This window comes from Thalassophryne amazonica, chromosome 2 (assembly GCF_902500255.1).
Source record: "Thalassophryne amazonica chromosome 2, fThaAma1.1, whole genome shotgun sequence".
Classification (NCBI taxonomy): Eukaryota; Metazoa; Chordata; class Actinopteri; order Batrachoidiformes; family Batrachoididae; genus Thalassophryne; species Thalassophryne amazonica.
This window is the reverse complement of record NC_047104.1, coordinates 75,316,339-75,339,488: the sequence shown is the minus strand read 5'-3', so window position 1 is coordinate 75,339,488 and position 23,150 is coordinate 75,316,339. Positions and strand designations below refer to the sequence as shown.

The 23,150-nt window shown below is 40.8% G+C and overlaps 1 protein-coding gene across 4 annotated transcripts in view; it reads left to right on the top strand.

Moving 5' to 3' along the window:
- The window catches only part of esrrga (estrogen-related receptor gamma a), a 194,959-nt gene that overhangs the window by 41,816 nt on the left and 129,993 nt on the right, over positions 1-23,150 (top strand). For all 4 annotated transcript variants that reach the window (XM_034188066.1, XM_034188088.1, XM_034188074.1 and 1 more), the window contains exon 3: positions 14,701-15,125. In XM_034188066.1, the coding sequence (XP_034043957.1) occupies positions 14,701-15,125 (425 nt within the window). The remainder of the gene's footprint in view (positions 1-14,700; positions 15,126-23,150) is intronic.

Sequence of the window (23,150 nt, the reverse complement as noted above, 5' to 3'; positions counted from 1 at the left end):
GAGAGGAAGAGAGGGAGAGGGAGAGAGGGACAGGAAGAGAGGGAGAGGGAGAGAGACAGAAAGGAGAGGGAGAGAGGGAGGGAGAGGAAGAGAGGGAGAGAGGGAGAGAGAGGAGGACGACAGATGGGGGGGGAGGCACATAGCGAGTGCTCCAGATAAAAAAAAAAAAAGATTTAAAGCAACACAGTACTGTGCTCCACTCCTGCAAAAGTCCATAAGTCCTGATGTCCTGCAACTGTAGCCAGGCTGGCAGCAGCAGCTGTTACTCTCCAATCATCTCTGCTATTGTGGTATGCGCCCCTGCACCTCGTGCTTGTGGCCCAGTCCCATCCCCACACAGTTCTCTCACCAATCCGTCATATTAGGAGTTGCAGCGAGTCCATTCAGAGGGTCGCATGACAGCAGCGATAGCTCTGAGAGTATACTGGGAGGAGCCTTGTCACCTTGCCAGCTTTGAAAAACTTAAAATCCAGGTGCAATGTTGGCAACGCCATGCGAGTGAAGCGAGCAAACATCACGTGAAATCATGCAATTTCCCTCGCAATTGCCCTTCTCAGTCTGTCACCACCCAGTGAGATAGGACAAATCAGATTAGAATCAAATTAGAAACGGTTCCTGAGTCAAACTCCCCAGAGAGAGTGAAATCAGGTGTGTTGACAGGAGTGAACATTTCCAGCTCACTCATAATGATATGGTTCCTGTTCAAAAAAATTGCCTGTCCGTAATCCAAAATTCATAATCCATTGGAAAAGCGTCAAAATGTATTATGTGAAATTATGTTGTGAGAATGTTGCTCATGAATGCAAAAGGGTATGCATAATAATGTGTTTATTTTATTTATTGGCCAAGTCATGATGACGACCATAAAAATGATTTCAGTGACATTTCTTAGGTGGGTTGGCTTTGTGTCAAGATTTTAACACCGACGCTAATAAAGTATATTGAATTAAATTAATATCTTTGCAATGTTTCCCATTCATTTTCTTATTTATTTGTTTTTGGGTTAAAAAGAGTGCCACCTCCCTTTAATGAAAGTTAAGGACAGATAAACAAAGTACATGGCATGGCAATCGTTTGCACTCAGCCTCGAGTCTAGTTATTCTAGTTATAAAGCCACTGGAAACTAGAAATATGGTCCCTGTACACAATAGTAACCTGCTACTTTTGTGTTGGTGAGTAAAAACACACCAAGACTTGTGTGCATGTGTATGTTTGCACATACTCACCATTGCACGTACACAACTAACAAGCTGACAAGCAGTTCAGCAGTCCCACACAGATCGGAAGGGGGGGGGCAATAGAAAAGGATAGAAAACTATACAGGACTGTGAAGGTTTGAAAAGCAATTCAGTCTTCTGATGAAATCATTCCATTCATTTGTCTATAATGTTAATACATTTAGCATGTATTCCCCTCCATACAGTGTTCTTTAATTCAATGTATTTTCCTTTCTGTCTCCTACGTATCCTCTTGTCAGTCTTTCTCCCACCCCAAAGCACTGGCGGTATCATCTAGATAGAATTGTGTAAGGTTTTCTTTTTTATGCTTATTGGACTGTGCATTCTTATCAGCATCGAGAGCACAATGCTTGGAGTGATGGAAAGGTATTAGCTAACCCGTGGTAGCTACACCGTCAGCACTTCTCTTTTCTCTCTTTCTCTCTCAAATGCCATCACTCCTCTTTCCTGACTGGTTTTTCTTCTGTCCTCTTCTTACATTGAATTTAAGTGTAAAATTTAGCCCGATCAGGGAGCTTCCTCATTTGTTCACAAATGCATGTATGTCCATCAGTCTGACAGCTACATTTTGCAAAAATCACTCACATTTACTCTTTAAGTAAAAACATGTGAGCTTTGTTTGGCTCCAAAATGTTTTCTGGCCCAACTTTGTCTCTTTGATTAAGACAACGTGGAGGGAAGAAACCAGTTTGGAGTTATTCGAGGATCACTATGTGTTTAAAGCTGTCATCTAAGCGAGGTAGTTTTACAGAGATTATATATAATAGAAGAGCGAGCGTGCACACAAAAGAGACAGAAGGATCACAAGGGAGCAGCAGAGTGAGGAAAAGAGTAGTCGCTCTAATACGATGATTGTATGTTTGTCCCCACCAGTTGTCAGAACACCACGTCAGCCCACCGCTCTAACGACAGCCTGTCATATCAAAGTGGTCCACCTCCCTCAAAAAAAAAAAAAAACACAGTCAAAAACTTTCTTTTTCTAACTCACCATTATTTTCTCTATGTACTCTTCTTTCTCTCTGGAAGCATGGTGACTTTCATGCGCTTTGCTTCAGCAGTCAGACGAAAAAAAAAAAATGTGATGGCAAAGAGAAAAGGACAGACATCGAGCCGGAAATGGCCCAACTGTATTTATCGGTTCAGGCACACCAGAGTTTGTATTACAGACACACATTGGTAGCTTTGATAGATGTTTACTTGAGTGGCCAAGTACATGGGCACATCATGGGCATTTAGTTTTGATATTTCATCAAGATAATATGCACTGCACATTGTACCTTACCTGTGCTACTGTGTGCTGAGCCATGTGAAAAAGTGGTCCTTGTAAGGTGTAGGGAAGGGGTCTTGGCATATGACAGCAGAGGGGGTAGCTAGGTGAGGATGCTGCCATGATGGTTAATTGGCTTTGTGATGCTCTGCCTGAGATAGTGCTTATCTCAAAGTGTGAACAGCACTGGCTGCAGTGTTTGCAGACCAGCTCAGATCAGATGACATATGAAGGCTGAGGAACTCGTGCCTGTCCACTCTCACTACTTCAGTGCCCTCAATAGGGGGGCTTTCAGGGGCTTTCTTCTTTAAGTCAATGATGATTTCTGTTGTCTTGCCTCTCCATAGGCAAGTGTTCTGTTGACCACCGGCCTGTACCCAGTCTCGTCCCCACCCTTGATGAGGCCCAGGATGGTCATGTCATCAGTGTATTTGATGATGACTGTGTTATCTATGTTGGATACATAGTCGTAAGTGTATAAAGTGAAGAGTTTGGGGCTGATACAGCAGCCCTGAGGTGATCCGGTGCTGTTTGTCAGCTCAGCGGAAACCTTTCCTCCCATCCGTACTTGTCCTCTGGTGGATGTTGAAGTCACCACAAAGGACAAGACCTCCATGCAATGTATAACTGTCGCAAATTTGGTAGCCCAGCACTGAGTGTGTGGAAAGTTAATATGCTTTCCCCCCCCTTTTTTTTTTTTTTCTTTTTTTTTTGGCATGTGTGTAACATTGGAAAATAGGTGACTGTTGCTTATCTTCAAACTTGACAAAGATCCACCAGAGGTGCATTTATGGCTCAGATTTAGAGCCCCTGTACTGAACACTCTGTTCACCTGGACACATGTACAGAGACATGCACGGACAGATGAACAGCATTTCAGGATGGTAGGTACAGTTACATATTGCAGTCATGATCTGTAAAAGGCCAACATATTCATGTCCATTACTCAACATTACTGTTGGCCCTTTTTCCTGCTGCACATGGTCTCACAACTCCCTCTTCATTTGTCCATCCATCCATTTTCTATACACATGTACTCCAATTAAAGGCTATGGTTGGGGGGGTAGAGCCTATCCTAGCAGCCATAGGGCATGAAACCGTGTACACCCTAGACAGGACACAAGTTTGTCACAGGGCCACATAAAGACAAACACATTTACACCCGTAAGCACACCTACGGGTAATTTAAAGTTTACATTTCACCTAACCTACATGTCTGGATGTGGGAGGAACCCGTAACACCCGGAGGAAACCTTCACAAACATGGGTGGACATGCAAACACCACACAGAAAGGCCCCAGGTGGGAAACGATCTCATGACCTTCTTGCAGTGAGGCAACAGCACTAACCACTAAGCCACCGTGCTGTGCAGATTCACAATTCCTTCCAGCAATTTTAAACACATTATCACTTTAAAGTTTAATGAAAACATTATTTGTTTTCTGTTGTTCATAGTATGTAAATCCAAAATTTAAATGTGGATGATGTGATCTTTGCCAAATCAGTGGAACCCCTGATTGCAGCACTTGAGAAGCAGAGTGAGGAATCGGTATCTGGGTTTTCAATTAAAGATCCAGGCTTTCACTGTCTTCCTGGACTTGGTGATTACATGTGTATCTGTATTCTGTGAAAGTGTCAGAGTTGTAGAGACTGTTATTAATCTCAGGAGTGACATTCATTTCCTTTGACATCAAGAGAAGCCTAAGAAGCGCTTATGGAGTCATGAGATTGCTGTACAAAGATCTTTGATGATGCTTACACCTTTGAAGGAGAATGAGGGTCCACGTCATTCAGGTCCCGGCACTTCCTGTCTTACTGTATGATTGTGAGACCTTGACAGTAGCAAAGACGGAACCTAAAGGGACAACTGGATGTCTTTGGCACTAGCTCTCTTCGAAGGATCCTTGGGTATGGCTGAAATAACTTTATGTTCTTACTTAGGGTTAGGGAGACTCAGATGAGGCATACCACCTGCTTTAAGTCAGAATGTCATCTACATTTTGGCCATGTGGTGTGTTTCTGTGGGTATGATCCAACACGGAGGTGCCTCATTGTTGAGGACCCCAGCTGCTGAAGAAGGCCAAGGGAATACCCATGGTTCACCTAGCTGTAGAAGGTACTTTTGAGAGTTAAGGATGGACTGGATTTCTGCTTGCTGAACCAAGAAAGTTTCAAAGTGTGATGGATGCCGTGACCTGCTGCACCAACACATGTTCCCAGGCCTGGACTGACCAAAATACTATCTCTAAAAGAAAAAAAATATAATAATAATAATAATTCTCCATATGTGCACAATCCAACTTGCAATGATGTGAAAAAGGCACTGACATTTAACTATTGACTCAGTGCAATGTTTCAGAAAACTAGAGACTGAAAAAAATTTGATTAAATAACATTTATTCACACTAAATAGAACACAAATAAATCTGCTATTTGACACTTAAATTTGAGTAAAACATTAATGTGGATCTTCTGAAATGCATGGTGTACATCAGGACAAAAAAAAAAAACCTTTTCTGTGACAGCATCCAGCAAAATCTGATGCCTTTCGCTGTAACATCGTGTTAACACTGCTCACATATTTGAACCTTGTAGAAAAGACAAAGAGAAAATGAAATAATCACGCTTTTCCTATGTATAAATCTCTTTAAATGCCTAAAAAATGTAAAGAATTGATAAAAACATTAGACTCAGCCCCTTTCTTCTCTCTATATATTCATCTCCGGCGTGCACAGACACAATAAGACTGCTCTTTCAGTGCTGAGCTGTCGCTACATAGCGCTATAATTATACTGATAACATACATACATAAATGCATTCAACCTCTTGCTCGGCAGCACGCTGGCTGTGATTTCTTAATCTTCTCCCGCTCCTCTCCTCCTCTGCATGCATGTCTTATTTTAATAATTCTTTTTATTTCTCCCCCTTTGCCATTATTTTTCATTTATAAGCAAAATGAGCGAGAGCGTGGGGAAAAGATATGAGTGAGGGAGAAAAAGAGATTAGAGAAAAGGAGAAGAAGACACAGCAAAGAAGAAGAATGGAAAGTAAAGGAATTTGTGAGGGAGAGAGAAGGGAAAAAATCATCAGCACTTAAACTCTTTCACTTAATGGCACTCAGAGGGATTGACGATCGATGGGAGGGGGCACAAAAGAGAATAAAGAGTGAAAAAGGAGAGATTAAATCATCACCATCATATCATCTCCTTAAATGGGTCTCCTCTCTGTTTCTGTCATCACACTGTTTCTCTCCATCCCTTAGAAATATGTAGATACACTTGTACCATCGTCCTCTGTCCCATCACTCACTCCTCACATTTACATTTGTTCCAGTGCTTTCTGCTTCATTCTCTCATTCTGATCATACTTATTCATGTATCTACATGTTATGCTTTGAGCCACACGGTAGTGTGAGTTGACCTCGTTGGTGGTGGTGGTGGGGAGGCTTTTTCAGAACCAAAGTGTTGTTACTTCAATTCCCACATTGTTTACAATGTGTAGGTCAGCTCCTGATTTTTGGTGGATTAAGAAGAAGAAGTAAGACTTACTAACCCTCACTCTCAGGCCCATTTGCACCAGTGCTTATCTTCGGAACCAGTAGTGTGAACTAGATGGAAGTCTGTGACCCCTAGATAAACGGGACACCAGTCTGATGCCGATTATTTCCCCAACCAAGGCTGGTGCCCTATTACAGCTGGGTGGACTGAGACAAAGCAGACGAAGTGTCTTGTCCAAGGACACAGACAGGTAGCATGAGTGGTACAGGTTAAGCAGGGTTGGCGTAATTAACCTAATGACTCATGATCAAATGCATATAAGTTTTTTTCTGATTTTGCATTATGGTGAGAATTAACATGAAGATGAACTGAACAGAATTTGGTCTTTCTGGTCATAAGCATTTATGAGATAACTAGCTGGGGTACCCAGCGCTGCCCGGATTAACCTGTTTTAGACATAAGCCATTTTAGACATTTTAATCAAAACAATTGCCCAACATTTGTTTTTGTAATGCTGATGTCTTATAAACATAATATTTAATGGGCTAAAGTTTGTCCAGCAGAACTATAAGAGGTGGACTCCCCAAACTAAGTGGAAATACTTGGTTAAAAGACAAACACATTTGAAGTCCTTCATGCAGACTTTGTTTTGCAATCAAATTTATAACAAAATTACACACAAAAGGTAGGTAACAGTAAATGTAAATATCAATGAACCAAAATTGAGGTAGTGGTGTATTTCACTGTTTTTACATTGCAATTTTACAAACATAAAATGAATGTATTCAGACAGGAAGGCAAACTGGGTTGTACAGGACAGTCAGGTGCTTAACAGTTGAGAACATAAAGTAGCTGAAGAAAGGGATTAAATAAACAGAGATGGCCAACACATATACAGGGCTGGAAATTTGAATCTGCCTGGTCATACCCACAGCCTCAGCCTAAGCATGTTGTTTTGCTGAGTGTGCTGTGGCTGTGCTGTGCTGAGTGTGCTGTAGAAAGGGATTAAATAAACAAAGATGGTCAACACATATACAGGGCTGGAAGTTTGAATCTGCCTGGTCATACCCACAGCCTGCTATTTCGGGGTAATTTTCAGTTCAGCTTTTTAAAAAATGGTACCAGTTTGTTCCCCATGTCATGAGGATTCAGAATATATATAGTTTTTAGGGCTACATATTATAGTTTGGGAGTTTATCCCGGACAGACAGACAGACAGACGTAGCCCTTTATGTATATGATGATATTGATTACCACTGATGACCATGTTGTCACTGAGGCATATGTTCCCATGTTGCTATTGTCCTAAGGTCTTGGAACAAGAGTCGTCAATTTAATCCTCCAATTGGATGGGTAAAAAAAAGTGTGGGTGGGGCAGGTGTAGCGATGACACTTGTCACACCATCACTGCCATAAATGCGGTGCCCATATGTGTGAATAGGGAGTTGTGTTGCATGATTGTAAAGCACTTTGAGCACTGCATTAAAAGGGATAATGCAGTGGAAATGCAGGACTTTTATCATTTTACAATTTTTCCTATTAGTGAAAAAAATCAAGATGACTTGGATTTTGAACGTCAAACCTCGGTGTTGGATTTGAACCTCAAGATTTCTGCAGAACTCTACATTCTATAAAAGTTAGTTTTATTAACTCTGTCCACAGACTTGTTGTAGCTTCCCATTGGATCCAGTTGAATTCCCGCAGACTGCTGTCTGCTCGTTGTCTCACACTTAATCTGCGTAGATATCAAAATCAGACCATTTTACAGGAGTTTGTACACAATCTGTGACAGACTTTCAAACACATACAAAACACATAGCCTGAGTTGAATGTGATAATTCCTTTGTGACAATATCCTGAAAGCTGCCAGGGTCTTAAACTGTAACTACAAATGTTTACAAGCAAAGATGTTTCATCGCTAAGGTTACTCACCATCATTGTCACTTTCGGGAGGTGTGGGTGGACTAGTTGTCTGTCTGGGTAGTTGCCAGCCATGACCCAGGACAGTTCTATAGTGTGGTCAGTGTAGCATCACACTGCATTTGCACATACCCCACACTGGGCCTGGCACAAAGAACACTGAAAGATGTGTGGTAAAGGTAAATTTTGTCATGTAAGGTACCTTTATGTGAAGCCTAGTCTGTGAACATGCACTGATGGCATGTGTAGCAGCATCCACCACACCATGAAACCACCTTGGGTCTGCCTTGATCTATCCACAACTCCCAAAAGTAACCATCTATTTGCCACAGGCAAGTGAAACATGGGCATCCCCTTGGCCTTCTCCAGTTGTTGGGATCCTCAACACAGAGGCACCTTTGGTGGATTGTGCCCATAGACATATGCCACATGGCTAAAATCTTGTAGCTGACCATTCCTCACCATGTAAGTCATACTCATTATCTGAGTCTCCCTAAGTAGTCACTTATTTGACACAGTCACCCCAGTGGTACCCAGGGATCCTCTGAAGAGACTTAGTACCATCGGTATCCAAGTCTCACAAACATGCAGTATGAGATGAAGCATCAGGAGCATAAAGACTTGAACTTTGATTCTTCTGCAAAGATATTGACATCGCCAAACACCAGCAACCTCTTAAAGATGAAAATGTTACTGAAATAAGATATGAAATAAAAATGTTGAAAAATGTACTGTGTACATCATATACACACATCAAAAATCCTTGGTATGTTGAGGTAGTGAGCAATTTGTTCTCCGCATATTTCTTTCTTTCAGCATGCTGAGTGAATAGGTTTGGATAAAGGGCAGGTTTGCTGTACATCACACACACTGAACCTCAGTTGAACATTAAAAACTGAACACACATATCACAAACAGCAATTGTCATAACTCACTTTTCTCTTTTTGTCACATTATGCCTTTTTCTTGCTCTTGATTGCTCGTCTGTTGACTTGTTTGCCCGTCTCTATCCATCCTTCATTCTCACAGCCGTCCCTTTCCCAACCCCCCTCTCGGTTCTCTGCCGATGTGCTGTCTGTGTTTTATGGGTCCCTGCAGAACGGGGATCTTTTACAGGCCGACTGGACTTTAGAAGCCCCTCGTTTAGTCGCATCCTGCCTTAATTAAAAACCCCTTTTGTGCTTTCTGCCTTTAACAATAAGAGAAAGAAGAATGGAGGGAGAACAGGGTTAAAGGAACACTGAGTGTAAATGCATAGAGAAAGAAAGTGGACATCAACGGAGAGAGAGAGATGGCAGTGAATGGGAATTGATAGAGAGACAGGCAGATAGTACGGTAGACAAAGAGAGGGATGGTGAGATACGGACAGAGAGAAGATAGCTGTTAATTACAACTGCCATTAACGAGACATCAGTCGGACTCCTCAGGGAGAGAAGGAATGGCAGGAGGATGGGAGGAGACTTAGGGAGGTAGTGGAGGAGGAAAACGAAATAAAAAAGAGAAAGCAATATAAAATAACAGCCTGGCTCTGTATCTATTATTATTATTTATTTATTTAATTATTATTAATGTTGTTGTGCCCTGCGTTAGACTGGTGTCCTGTCCAGGGTGTACTCTGTCTCACGCCCTATGACTGCTGGCACAGGCTCCAGCCACCCCTTGACCCTTAATTGGAGTAAACGGGTACAGAAGATGGATGGATGGATGGATGGATGTTGTTGCAGAACACTTCTATGAACTGGCAGTGTGTGTACTGTATGTATGACTGTGGTACTCTCTGTATGTAGTATGTTTGTGGTTGTACATGTGTGCATGAGTATCACGTGTGTGTGGAGCCGACTTCAGGATGATTGAGCGGCGGAGAAGCTGTTCACTGATTACCTTCATGTAGAACAAGCCGTTATTGACTGGAGAGTGACGGATGGCCGTCGGCTTCATGGGTATGTTTGTGCGAATACGTGACGCCATAGATGCTCCTCTCTTTTTCCACAGTTTCACAGATGAACCAACCATGAACTAACCCATTTTAGCACGTATGTCTCTTTTTCTTGTTAACTATCTCTCAGCTGCTGTTCACTGCTCATCATCCCTTTAGAAAGGCCGTCACACAATGACACAATCTGACTGATGGCCTGTGTGCGCACACAGGTGTGTTATTTGTTGTAAGTATTGTCAGCTTCAGTGAGATAAAGTCCTTCACAGGAGGTGACGGAGAAAATAGATTATAATTCTGTTTATCAAAAATATTGTGCATTTGCAACATTTAAATGATAATAGTGGGTATCTAAAGGAATTTGATTTTAACTGGCATTATATGGGTTTGATTGTAATGTTTACACAATTTTTACAAACTTTTTAAAGCATTCGGTTTTGTTTCTTTTAATTTTGTTTTTCACTGTTAGTACAGTAACTGTAACCTCGGTAAAGTTTTATCATAGAGCAGGTAGTTCGATGGGTTAAGGAGTTGGCCTACCAATATATAGACTTGGTCCTGGTTACACTACCTGTCTGTGTCCTTGGACAAGACACTTCATGTTTATTTTCCAAGTCCACCCAGCTGTGAATGGCTACCAGCCCTGGCTGGGGAAGTAACCTGCTTAGGACAGGCGTCTTGTCCAGGGGGAGTTGTAGACTCCCATCTACTTCATGCTACAGAATGTAGGGACCAGCACCAATGGGCCTCAGACTCTATATTAGACTTAATAAGTACAAAAATGTTCTGGAAGGACATTTTTAATCAGTAGTGAAAGTTTACAGGGAAATACCGGATGCGGTTCATGTCACTATTTATATCAAACATTGTTACGTCAACATGGCATGTTTGCTGATGACTAGGGCTGCATGATTTGAAGAAAACATCATATCATAATTACTGTGGAAATATTGTGATGTGGTAAATGGATGGTGTTTTGAATTTTACAGTCAGGCCCATAAGTAGTTAGGCAGTGGAACCAAAATAAAGCCATTCTTGTTGCTGTGCTTGGAGTGTCAACTTTTGCTTTCATTCAAGGGTTTACATTAACCATTGAGGAATTATGGGCATTTTGATACACAATCTCTCCATTTTCAAGGCCCATAAGTGATCAGGCAAACTATGTTCTTCTTAATACAAATCATCACTTTTACAAAGTTACGTAAAGATAGGTCAGGGGATGGATACATGAACATTTATTTCCAAGTCACTGAATGTGCCTTGGAGTTTACTTACATCATTATGGTTGTGTATGGTAAGTCTGTCATCAGCAGTTCTCAAAAAACTGAATGACTGTGCAGAAAAGAGACTATTGGGGGAAGTCATAAGTCACCCAGACAGTTCTGAAGAAATTACAGGCTTCTGTTGTTATGATTGCAGAAATTCTCCATAGCATTGTTAATGGCTGTAATTCTAAAATATTTAATGCAATATTTCTGTTAAACCTCTTGAAGCCAAGTAATCTACGCTATAAGCACATTTTTTACTTCACTGTATTTCCATAGTTATCAAAGCTTAATGAATAAAAGCACTCTAAAGCACATTTTAACTGTTGTTTTTTGTTTTGTTTTTTCCTTAAATGTATGGGTTGCACTTTGCATATAGGTTTTCTTTCTCCTTTGGATTTTGGAATAATGTGATAATGCTGTGCCAAGAAGACAAGCATTTGGGAGTATATCTATTGCATGGGTCACAGAAATCTAAAGCAACCTGTGTTAGGCTTGAATGATGATTATAGCAGTAGAATGTCTGTGTAAACACTCATCATTGTGGGAATTTGGATTTGTTTCACATTAAGCATTAAATACATGAAAATATAAAAGGTGGATTAAAACTACTATCACTCCATTTGACCCCTTTAATAATTATCTTTCTTTTCTTTTTTTAACAAGAATTTTATCTGGACTGTTATCATTTTCAAATATGGTCCTTGAAAGTTGAAACCTGGATGGAAAACATCCAGAATCATAGTTTTTACACAGTTTTGTATGTTTAAGACGGGGTGGGTTCCCAACTGTGCTGGTGCTGGGAACAGTGCTACTTTACATGTGCTGTTTGGAACAAGGCCGCGCTTTGACCCCTAAAAAGTACAACCCCAATTCTAATGAAGTTGGGACGTTGTCTAAAATGTAAATAAAAACAGAATACAATGATTTGCAAATCCTCTTCAACCTATATTCAATTGAATATACCACAAAGACAAGATATTTAATGTTCAAACTGATAAACTTTATTGTTTTTGTGCAAATATTTTCTCATTTTGAAATGGATGCCTGCAACACATTTCAAAAAAGCTGGGACAGTGGTATGTTTACAACTGTGTTACATCACTTTTCCTTCTAACAACACTCAATAAGCATTGGGGAACTGAGGACACTAATTGTTGAAGCTTTGTAGGTGGAATTCTTTCCCATTCTTGCTTGATGTACGACTTCATTTGTTCAACAGTCCGGGGTCACCATTGTCATATTTTACTCTTCATATTGTGCCACACATTTTCAATGGGTGACAGTTCTGGACTGCAGACAGGCCAATCTAGTACCCGCACTCTTTTACTATGAAGTCACACTGTTGTAACACGTGCAGAATGTGGCTTGGCATTGTCTTGCTGAAAAAAGCAGGGACGTCCCTGAAAAAGACGTTGCTTGGATGGCAGCATGTGTTGCTTCAAAACCTGAATGTACCTTTCAGCATTGATAGTGCCATCACAGATGTGTAAGTTGCCCATGCCATGGGTAACTTACACACCCCCATACCATTACAGATGCTGGCTTTTGAACTTTGTGCTGGTAACAATCTGGATGGTCTTTTTCCTCTTTTATCCGGAGGGGACAAAGTCCATGATTTCCAAAAACAATTTGAAACGTGGACTCATCAGAACACAGCACACTTTTCCACTTTGCATCTATCCATTTCACATGAGCTCGGGCTCAGAGAAGGCAGCAGCATTTCTGGATGTTATATTGTTGATGTATGGCTTTCACTTTGCATGGTAGAGTTTTAACTTGCACTTGTAGATGTGGCGATGAACTGTGTTAACTGACAGTGGTTTTCTGAAGTGTTCCTGAGCCCACATGGTAAGATCCTTTACACAATGATGTTGGTTTTTAATGCAGTGCCGCCTGAGGGATTGAAGGTCACAGGCATTCAATGTTGGTTTTCGGCCTTGCCACTTACGTGTAGAAAGTTCTCCAGATTCTCTGAATCTTCTGATTATATTATGGACTGTAGATGATGGAATCCCTAAATTCCTTGCAACTGAACGTTGATAAACATTGTTCTTAAACTGTTTGACTATTTTTCACAAAGTTCACAAAGTGCTGATCCTCGCCTCTTCTTTGCTTGTGAATGGCTGAGCCTTTTGGGGATGCTCCTTTTATACCCAGTCATGACACTCACCTGTTTCCAATTAGGTGTTCTTTGAGCATTCATCAACTTTCCCAGTCTTTTGTTGCTCCGTCCCAACTTTCTTGAAATGTGTTGCAGGTATCCATTTCAAAATGAGCAAATATTTGCACAAAAACAATAATGTTTATCAGTTTGAACATTAAATATCTTGTCTTTGTGGTGTATTCAATAGAATATAGGTTGAAGGGGATTTGCAAATCATTGTATTCTGTTTTTATTTACATTCTACACAACGTCGCAACTTCATTGGAATTGGGGTAGTATGTGGTTGTAAACTGAAGCGCATTAGCTTGTTTATGCAATGTTAATCTGGTGCTTGAACTACACAACAAAATCAAATTTTAGGGCCCCTTCACACATAACACAAAAGACGCAGAAACCAGAAGAAAATCCCCAAACCAAAAACGAAATGGGGAACCACAAAACATCCCACCTGCTGTCGGGAGGGACACACGGTCGGACAGGCGTGCACGGTACTGCGGTGACGGTTATGTGCATGCTCATATTTGCATGCATGAACACAGTGCAAGCACGTGGAAAGTTGTACGCACACAGCAGCGGTAGAAAAATTTTTTAAAAAACACCACAATTTATGATACTTAATTTCTGTGAAAGACACAGACGCCACATGTGTTGAGGGGGGAGCCAACACTCTGGCACATCACATGTGTGTTGCTAGGTTACATCACACTTATGGGGCACTTAGACACTTTTCACAGACAGCTCGAATGTGGTCGCTTGCTGTCTACTATCGTGCCAGGAGTGCAAATGGCCACGCCTTTTCTAAGTGCCCGGCAAGCGGTGTTAGATGTTCTTGTATGGCACCTGGAATTTGGTTGACACCTGCCGAGGGAGGGATTGAATGGGCATTTGCTGTCTTTCGGCCGCTTGTGTGTGCGAATGGTTGTAGCCACAGCTGTACGAGGTGTTTGAGGCAGCTCCAATTTTGCACGAGTGACATGCAATTCCTCCTTCGTGCACCAGTGGTCTTATGTGTGAAGGGGCCCTTAAAAATGATCAGCACAATCACATATACCAACACTAACTGCTAATGCGTGATAGCATATGCTAATTTTGGTATGGTCGGTCAGCAGTCAAACACTCCATGTCAATATAACAGTGTCTGGTTTAAATAGCAGTACAGTTTACATCACAAAATCTGGTCATTCTTGAAACCTTTCATCACTCTTTTGAGGTTTTATAGTTACATATGCTTGGTTTCCATGTTAAACCTTAAAAACGTTTCAGACATTTTTAGCTGTTTTTAAGGCACCTCATGACTTGTACCAGCTTGTACTGGCATTTAACTTTGGCCCCTCCCTTCTTTTCTTGGAAAGTCTAACATATCAATTTTCTTGTGTTTTTTTTTGTCCCCATTTCTTCCTCTTACTGTCTTAGGCTTCTCTGCAGAATGTCCAGTAAGGAGCGCCACCTAGAGTCCAACTGTCCGTCTTCTTATATAAAGACTGAGCCGTCAAGTCCTGCCTCCCTGACTGACAGTCTCAACCATCACTCCCCTGGTGGCTCCAGTGACGCTTCAGGCTCCTATTCATCCACAATGAACGGCCACCCCAACGGCTTAGACTCCCCGAGTCTTTACAGCTCCAATGCTGGACCTCTGGGTCCTGCTGGTGGTCCTGGATCAAAGCGTTATGAAGACTGTTCATCAACTATCGGGGAAGATTCACAAATTAAGTGTGAATACATGTTAAATTCGATGCCCAAGAGGTTGTGTCTGGTTTGCGGGGACATTGCATCAGGGTACCACTATGGAGTGGCATCCTGCGAAGCCTGCAAGGCCTTCTTCAAACGTACCATTCAAGGTTGGTTCCCAGTTTGAATTCTTGCTGACAATATTTTCCCTGTTAGTCTGAATTTTCCTGTTTATTTCTTTGTTTGGTGCACCATCACTTTTTTTGTTGTTGTTTTTTTGTTTACCATTTCATTTTCTGAGTTTGTATCACTTTTTACCGTTTACATAAGATTGGTGAACAGGATACCAGAGATTTAAAGCTGCACAATCAGAAAATATTCCAGGTTGTTTTCAATAACATGTCAAAAACTGTTATAGCCCAGTAAAATTTATCAAAACAATATTCAGAAGTTATGTTTCTTACAGCTGTTGTCATTTGAATTAGGCCAAGTTTGTGTTTGTGAAACAGAGACTATAGGGTTGGAAGTAGTGCACTGAACATTGTAGTAGCAAAGATTACACAAAATATTTCACACAAAATACTATTAAATCGTTCTCTTCCTCAACATACAGTACAAACATTGATTTTGTGTTTATATTTTTACTCAGTCTGTCTTTATTGAATGAAAGCAGAAAGGGAGAAGGAAGATGAATAATCTAGAATTTTATTTTTTGCATCTTGTTATTGTGCTACCCTTTGTCTCTTACTCATCTTCTCTTTATGGTACTCAAGCAAATACCTACAAATGCATTGTACACACAAACTCCTAGCCAAAACCAAAAGTGTGTTCACATTTTCATGGTGTTACCATCTACTTGCTGCACCTTCAACATTAACCTCTTCTTCATCAAAAATAATTTTCAGGTAAGGTTTCCATCCTCAGTTGCAGCTATGACATTGGTTCATAGGAAGAGTGTAAGTCTGTTGTCTAGGTTCAAGTAAGGTCAAAGGTCATGTCTAAGGGTGACTAGTTCAGGTTAAAATTTAAAGGGTTGAAGAACAGAGACAGGATAGACCAGTAATCCAGAAGAAGAGAATGAGAGCAAGATTTAGACTCCATGATATTTTCAAATCTGTTGTTAAGACATGAGCAGATGGGTACAAAATTGTGACCTGTGCTTTCTTGGTTTTTGGTGTTTAACTGTTACCTTGATCTTTCACACTTCTAGAAACTAAACATGTCAGTTTGACAAACAAGAAATAAACTCGAAGGAAGCCAGTTCGTCAGCCCTTTGTTCAGTTAGTCCTTCACAAAGTTAACCATTTAACAACTTCATTACATTAAATTGTTGTTTTAACATCTCACTTTCTGCAGTAACAACAACTGTGTAACTCTCACAAAAAAAATGATTCTTAATGTGTAAGTGGTTAATACAGTAGCACCCATTGACTTCAAAGTCAAGAAAAGGTCATTGAATGAGGCTAAACATGGGTGTAGAAATTATCTAGGGAAGGTGAGGGTCTAGTGGTTAAGGCATTGGGCTTGAGACCAAAAGATCCTCGGTTCAAATCCCAGCCTGACTGGAAAATCACTAAGGGCCCTTGGGCAAGGTCTTTAATCCCCTATTGCCCCCCGTGTGTAGTGAGTACCTTGTATGGCAGCACCCTGGCATCGGGGTGAATGTGAGGCATCACACGCTTTGAGCGTGTGATGCTGATGGAAAAGCGTTATATAAATGCAGTCCATTTACCATTTATCGAAAATGTGTGTGAAGGGGCATCTTTGGCCTCATCCATCAAAAAAAAAAAAAAAAAAAGTGGTGTTAGTGCAAAATGATATTGTTGGAAGCCACCCATGGCTCATTCTCTTTGTAGGTCAGGACTTGTGTCAGGAAGAGCAGCCTGGGTAAAACTTATCCCATAATCAACATGTGGCTCAATGCTGGATTCAATGAGGGAACCGCGAGTAAAACGAGAGAAGACACAAGAATTCTTCTCTAATTATCGTTTCTATGTATTGTTGTATTAAAACAAAACCACAAATTTTAATTCTTATTATTAACTGTGATAATTAAATACTGTTAGGTTATATTTAAAAAAAAAGCATGCCATGTGCATTGAAATCACATATTTGTACTTCGAGAAATCCTGGAACCTTATTTATCAAACCATGCATAGAAAAGGTTCTAAATGCTGTCATACAAAATTTTGGACATCAACATGATTGTTGATGGTCAAAAGCTGCTTAGTTCACACGTGTGTTTTGCAGGTTTCGACACCAATGAGGCGACATGTCTTTTTCCAAAGCAACATAATTACTAATTGTGTATATTAATTTGAGGAAATGAAGACCACACATAGATGAGGTTACATGATGCCACATCAGTAATGCTTTCTAGTTGTAGTTTCCTTCTTCTACCACTAGATGCTGTGCGTATGCACAGTCGCAGCTGTGCGTATATTTACACACGTGCCTAAGTCCAAGTCCAGGTTGTTATGTTATGTACAAATGCGTACATGCACAATTTAAACACAGATCTGATTGTAAAATTAAAAAATGGACCAGGTTCGACTAATAATGTGGGGTTTTTCTTAAGAGTGGGCTAGCTTATGGGGGCTTAAGCTTGTCCCCTGCATCCATATTTGTTGAGCATTTCTTCATGAATAAGGAGTCCTTTTAATTAGCAGGACGGACATCTGAGCAGTCAGCCTGCAGTTGGTATAACTGAGATAACCTGTGTGCTCAATATTATGTGGGATCAAAGTGAAATCTTGACAAAGAGTAGAACATACACATACAGAGAGCGTTTATAGAGCCATACTACCACACAGTGTGCAGCTACGCCTGCACGCACATGACCTTGTAATCAGTCTGTATGTGGGTTTGACCTCTGTTTTATTTGTCTTTGCTATTGTGTCTAATAGTTAACCAATTCCACATGTCTCATTTTATTGAGAGAGCCTGTTAAGGGTTAGGCAGGTGCGGCATAGTTACTGATTAAACACAGGAGCATGGTAAACATATAGATATGCTGCCATGTTGACAGCAGAGTATGACCTTGAATAGATTTAAAGCAATGCGCCGTTCTCTCATTTTTACTCCATTTGTAATCCAATCTTCTGCTCTTATAGCACGCTTGGGGTCATAAGGGCTAGAGTTAAAGGCCATGGTTTAACACTATAAGAAAACTGGCCACAGGATCAGTGACGCAAAAGGTACTGATGTCTTAAGGCTAAAGCATACTTTACCCTATGGAGAACATCAATCACTGTTGAGCCAGGATGAAAAATCCTGCACGTTTACTTGTTTTTTTTTATGGCCCACATTCACACTGCATCATCATACAAGACGATGTTGAAGGACAAGTTTGGTAAGTTTCTCGTTGATGCTTGTGCGGAAAAATATGAAAAAAATAAAGTGACACGCTGTGTAGTGCATCCCTCTGTTGAGCACAGCAGGGCTTTTAGCCATATTTTCAACCCATATCCTGAGCAAGGACACCATCCCTGCTCCTGGAGATCACATGCCCTCCATGTTTTCAATGTGTACCTGCTGCACCTGCAGTGTTTCCTGGCTGTTGATTGTCTGAGGGACACCTGGTTTCGCTAACTAGCAGTGGGTGGAGTGAAGAACTCAAGAAAACACCCAGGTGATCTCTGGAAAAACAGAGTTGGTGACCCCTGCCCTAAGCTTTAAACCATATGTATATTTTAAACCATTTTCTCATAGTGGGGGGAGGGTGTTGTTCCTCAATTTAACAGGGTCTTTGTTGGCCCACAATAACCCCCCCAATAAAGTTTCATGAATATCTGTGCATAACAGTCTTGTAACGAACATAAGTGAAAACACAATTTCTTCAGCATTGCGACCAAAACACAAGAAGAAACTAGATCAAAGTACTCAGAGAGCACAGAGTATTTTTCACATTTGCATAAAGAAGAATTAAGTCCTATATTGTCCCTGAGGGCCATTGCCATTATCTGTTTCTGGATTTCAAATTTACTGAGTCAGTCCCCAATATCATATTTTATATTTGTTTCAGTGCGCGTCTGTGTACATCTGAAGTTGATTCAGGAAGGACATCCGGCATAAAACTTGTGCCATATCAACGTGCGGATCCATACCAAATCTGCTGTGGTGACCCTGAGCAAAACAGGAGAAGCCTCAATAAATTGCTATATTTGTTATTGTGCAGCTGTGGATCTACTGGAAGAAATGGGTTGTGACATATTTTTGGCCACTGCTCAAGCCAAACTCCATGGACAAGCATGCATGAGTGTGCGGTGGCGTATCTGTGTGCAGGCTTGTGTTGTTCCATGGAAATGAGTGCAGGCCACTGTGTATGCTCGTGCACACATGCCTCTGTTTATATATGAGTATGTGTGTCAGTGTGTGTAACTTGGCTGGAAAAGGGCGCCAGCCTCGGATGGGCAGTGGCAGACATATTGGTATGTTTCAACCCATTAGCCAATAAAACCGCAGGTAATCACCAAAAAAACACCTCCAGCTGGACAGGGAGGAGAGGAGAGGAGGTGACTACTGTACAGATACAGAGAAAAGAAGGGAAAAGATGGACCGGGCACATGGATGCAGGAAGAAATTAGTGGTGTATGTATGCGTGTGTCACAGCATGGAGGAAGCTGCTCTGGCAGCTGCTGTTTCCGTGGCGTCATTCCAGCGACACCTGACAACCTGCATCTATCACCCCCTTATTGAGAGAGAGGGATGGGGGGGGGTTTAAGATGTGGAACAAAGATGGCAAGAGTGGAAAGAAAAAATGTCAAAGAACAACAAAGATGAGGAAAAGATGATGGAGAGCAAAGAAATGAGTGAAAGGATTAAAAGAATGGTAGAGAGGCTGTAATCATTCTACGTGATGATTCAAGGACAAAGTCCCAAATACATTAAACACAGTTTGCATTTCTGTTGCTTTGCATTATAAGCACATTAAAAAAGCCACAGTGCCAGACTGGAAAAGGAGAGAGTGATCGATCAGAGGCATAAAGAAGAGGGTGACACGCAAACATTCATATTGCACACTCGGCACAGTGGTGGCCGATTGTCATGCAGCAGGTGGACACACAAAGCTCAAAGAAGATTGAAGGGATTTCAGGCCCTCCAAGAACCCAATCCCCCCCCACCCCCCACCCATACAATTCAACTATTACACATAGAAACCTTCAAGAACCTGCCTACTCTGAAACCCACAACAGTTCACGGACGACACATACATACAGCAATGAATGCACAAACACCACACACAGTAACACACACAGCTAAATTCTGGTATATTTACCAATTGCTTGCTAAAGAAAATGTAATAACCTGCAGCCAAATACAAGTATTATGGTGTGAATGTAACACAATTTGATTTATTTTCATTGCGTTTAGATTTTAATGCTAAAATCACATCTTAAAAAGAAATGTAAACAAGATGACTGGTAGTTTGGATGTGATCTTCCCCTTTTCTGGATTAGTGACAAAAATTCCTTTAAAGAACAGCTTTTCGCTTTTCTTGGCAGTGATATTCATGCCTCTGGGTCCTTCATCTTTGCGATCAAGAGACACCTGGTAAGCGCTTATGTACTCAAAAAACTGACTCATTGGATTGGATTTCCATCCAATAAATGTATGTAGTTCCAATTAAATTAAATTATCTAGCATGATTGTGCCTTTTTTGAGTTGGGGCTACATATATTTATTAGATGGAAATCCTGCACATAATTGAATTGAGTTCATCCAATGAGTCATTTTTTTGAGTGTAGAGTAATTATGCCACTGGACAGAGGTGTTTGGTGACAGAGATACCTTTGCAGGAGATTGAAGGTCCAAGTCTTAAGAGTCCTGGTTTTTCCTGTTTTTATTGTATGGTTGTGAGGCCTGGATGCTAACCAGTGATCTAAAGTGACAGCTGGATATCTTTGGTACTAGGTTTCTTTGTAGGAACCTTGAGTACTGTAGAATGATTTTGTGTCAAACAGATAGTTGATTAGAGAGACTCAGATAAGGAGTCTCTCTTGCATTGTGAAGAAATATCAACTACAACATTTGGGCTATGTAGTGCATTTCTCTGAACATCATCAGTCAAGCAGGTGCCTCAGTGTTGAAGAGCCCACCAACGATTAAGGGCCAAGTGGATGCTCAAGTTTCACCTACCTGGAGCAGATAGATGGATACTTTCAAGAAGTGGGGATGCTGTGCCTTGGTGGTTACCATCTGGTTCCCAAGGCATTTCTCTGGTGTGGTGGATGCAGCTATATACTGCATCAACACATGCTCCCAGATCTGACCTGAACTATTAATTAGCATCATTCCATGTTTTAGTCCTCTGGCTTGAACTTCAGTGTTGCCAGCAGAGTATGTAGCTATATTCCATATGTGATTTGAACAAGCAATGACGGACATCTTCTAACATCATCTTCTACCTCAAAGGGTTGGTTTATTACCACTGATTTGTACCAGTTATTTCTGTGCATACCCCTTCCCCAGTATCATTCAGCCTGTGTTGCTGTTTTCTCAGATGGCGTATACACAATTAATTTGGCTGTCCATAAGTGGGTTTTAGTGCACTTATTAATTGAAAGGCACTAACTTGCTTAGTTGTGAACTAACAAATGGGGCCTATTAGTGACTACTCTTTACCTCACAGAGACTGAGTCATTACTGCATTTAGCCTTCGTGCTAGATCAGTGTTCCTGTTAATCGCCATATTAATCTGTTCCTCTGGTATCATCTGCATGCAGTTGTTGGGTGTAGTCTATATCACAAGTCCCATTAGGAGTGTCCATTAGACTGTACGACTTCCTTCAGCATTTAGCATGTTTAGCCTTTACTCAAGCTAACAAGGCCAATTAATGACCATCTTGTTACCCATTAAGAAGTGTTTGTGCATTTAGCCTTTTCCTGAGCTAACTAGCCTCCTTAATCAGTGCAGTAATGAGAAAACATCCTCTCCACAGCAGCAGTCAATAGTAATCACGGTTTACTCCATTTCAGTGTGAGATGCTTCGGCTTGCTGGGATACTGTAGTTGTCAAGGTGGGCATGCAGAAAAGGGGAAAACACAGAAACCTGTTTATAACAAATCCCTAACTATGCATTTCTTTACCAAATGAAGTGAGGAGTAGTGCTGTGAAAATAACCCCAAGTAAATCAGGTTACAATAAATTAAAGGAGAAACTATGCACCACAGAAATAAATTGTTTTATTATTATCATTATTATTTAAATATAGGTCATAAACAGAAAAAGGAGTGAAAGGGTTTAAAAGACAAAGGGGCTTTGTTGGCTTTTTGGAACATATTGGGAAAGCTGGGCCACCGAACATTGCATACATGCATGAAACAACATATGTAAAGTATGTCAAGTAAAATAATTACGAATTTTTAAAGTAAGATGTCGCCATTCATTTTGCTTATATATAAATATTATATATTTGAAGATTTTATTGATTGATTTCAGTATGTGGCCCTGCAGTGTGACTGGTGCCCTGTCCAGGGTGTACCCTGCCTCACATGGTGGCATCCAGTTAAAAATTGTTGTTGTTATGGCGGTGTGCAAACCAGCCACAGATGAGCACAGCATCTCTTTGTCCTATTTTAGACAAACCTCTTGAAAAAAAATCAAAAAGGAGATACAACCAGGAATTTACAGAACAAAAAATGGTTCACAGTCCCATATTAAAATGAAATTTGTAAAAAGAATGTTAACTGTGAGGTGGCTTGGAGAAAAAGTAACCCACTGAACAGCTGATGTAGTTCCCAACATGTTAGTTATCCTCATAAAGTAGCACAAAGTTAATGTTCTTACGGGTGTTAATAATCTTAATTTTAGCTCTGCACTGAAGTGTTGGGTAAATACTTCATCTTGTCACGCAAACTCAACTTATTCTCGCGTTGACATAAATATGTGCTTACACCCTTGCATGGGTATAAATTCATGCATTCATGTGCAATTGGCAGCACAGTGGATTAGTGATTAGCACTGTTGCCTCACAACAAGAAGGTTGTGGGTTTGAGTCCCATCTGTGGCCCTTCTATGTGGAGTTTGCTTGTTCTCCCTGTGTTTTCTTCGGCTTCCTCCCACATTTAAAGATATGCAGGTTAGGTGAATTGGGAACTTTATAATTGTTCAGGTCTCCCTTGCAAAAGAGGTCTCTATCAATGGGACTAACCTGGTTAGATGAAGGTTTTTGTTTTTTTTTTTGTAATCACTC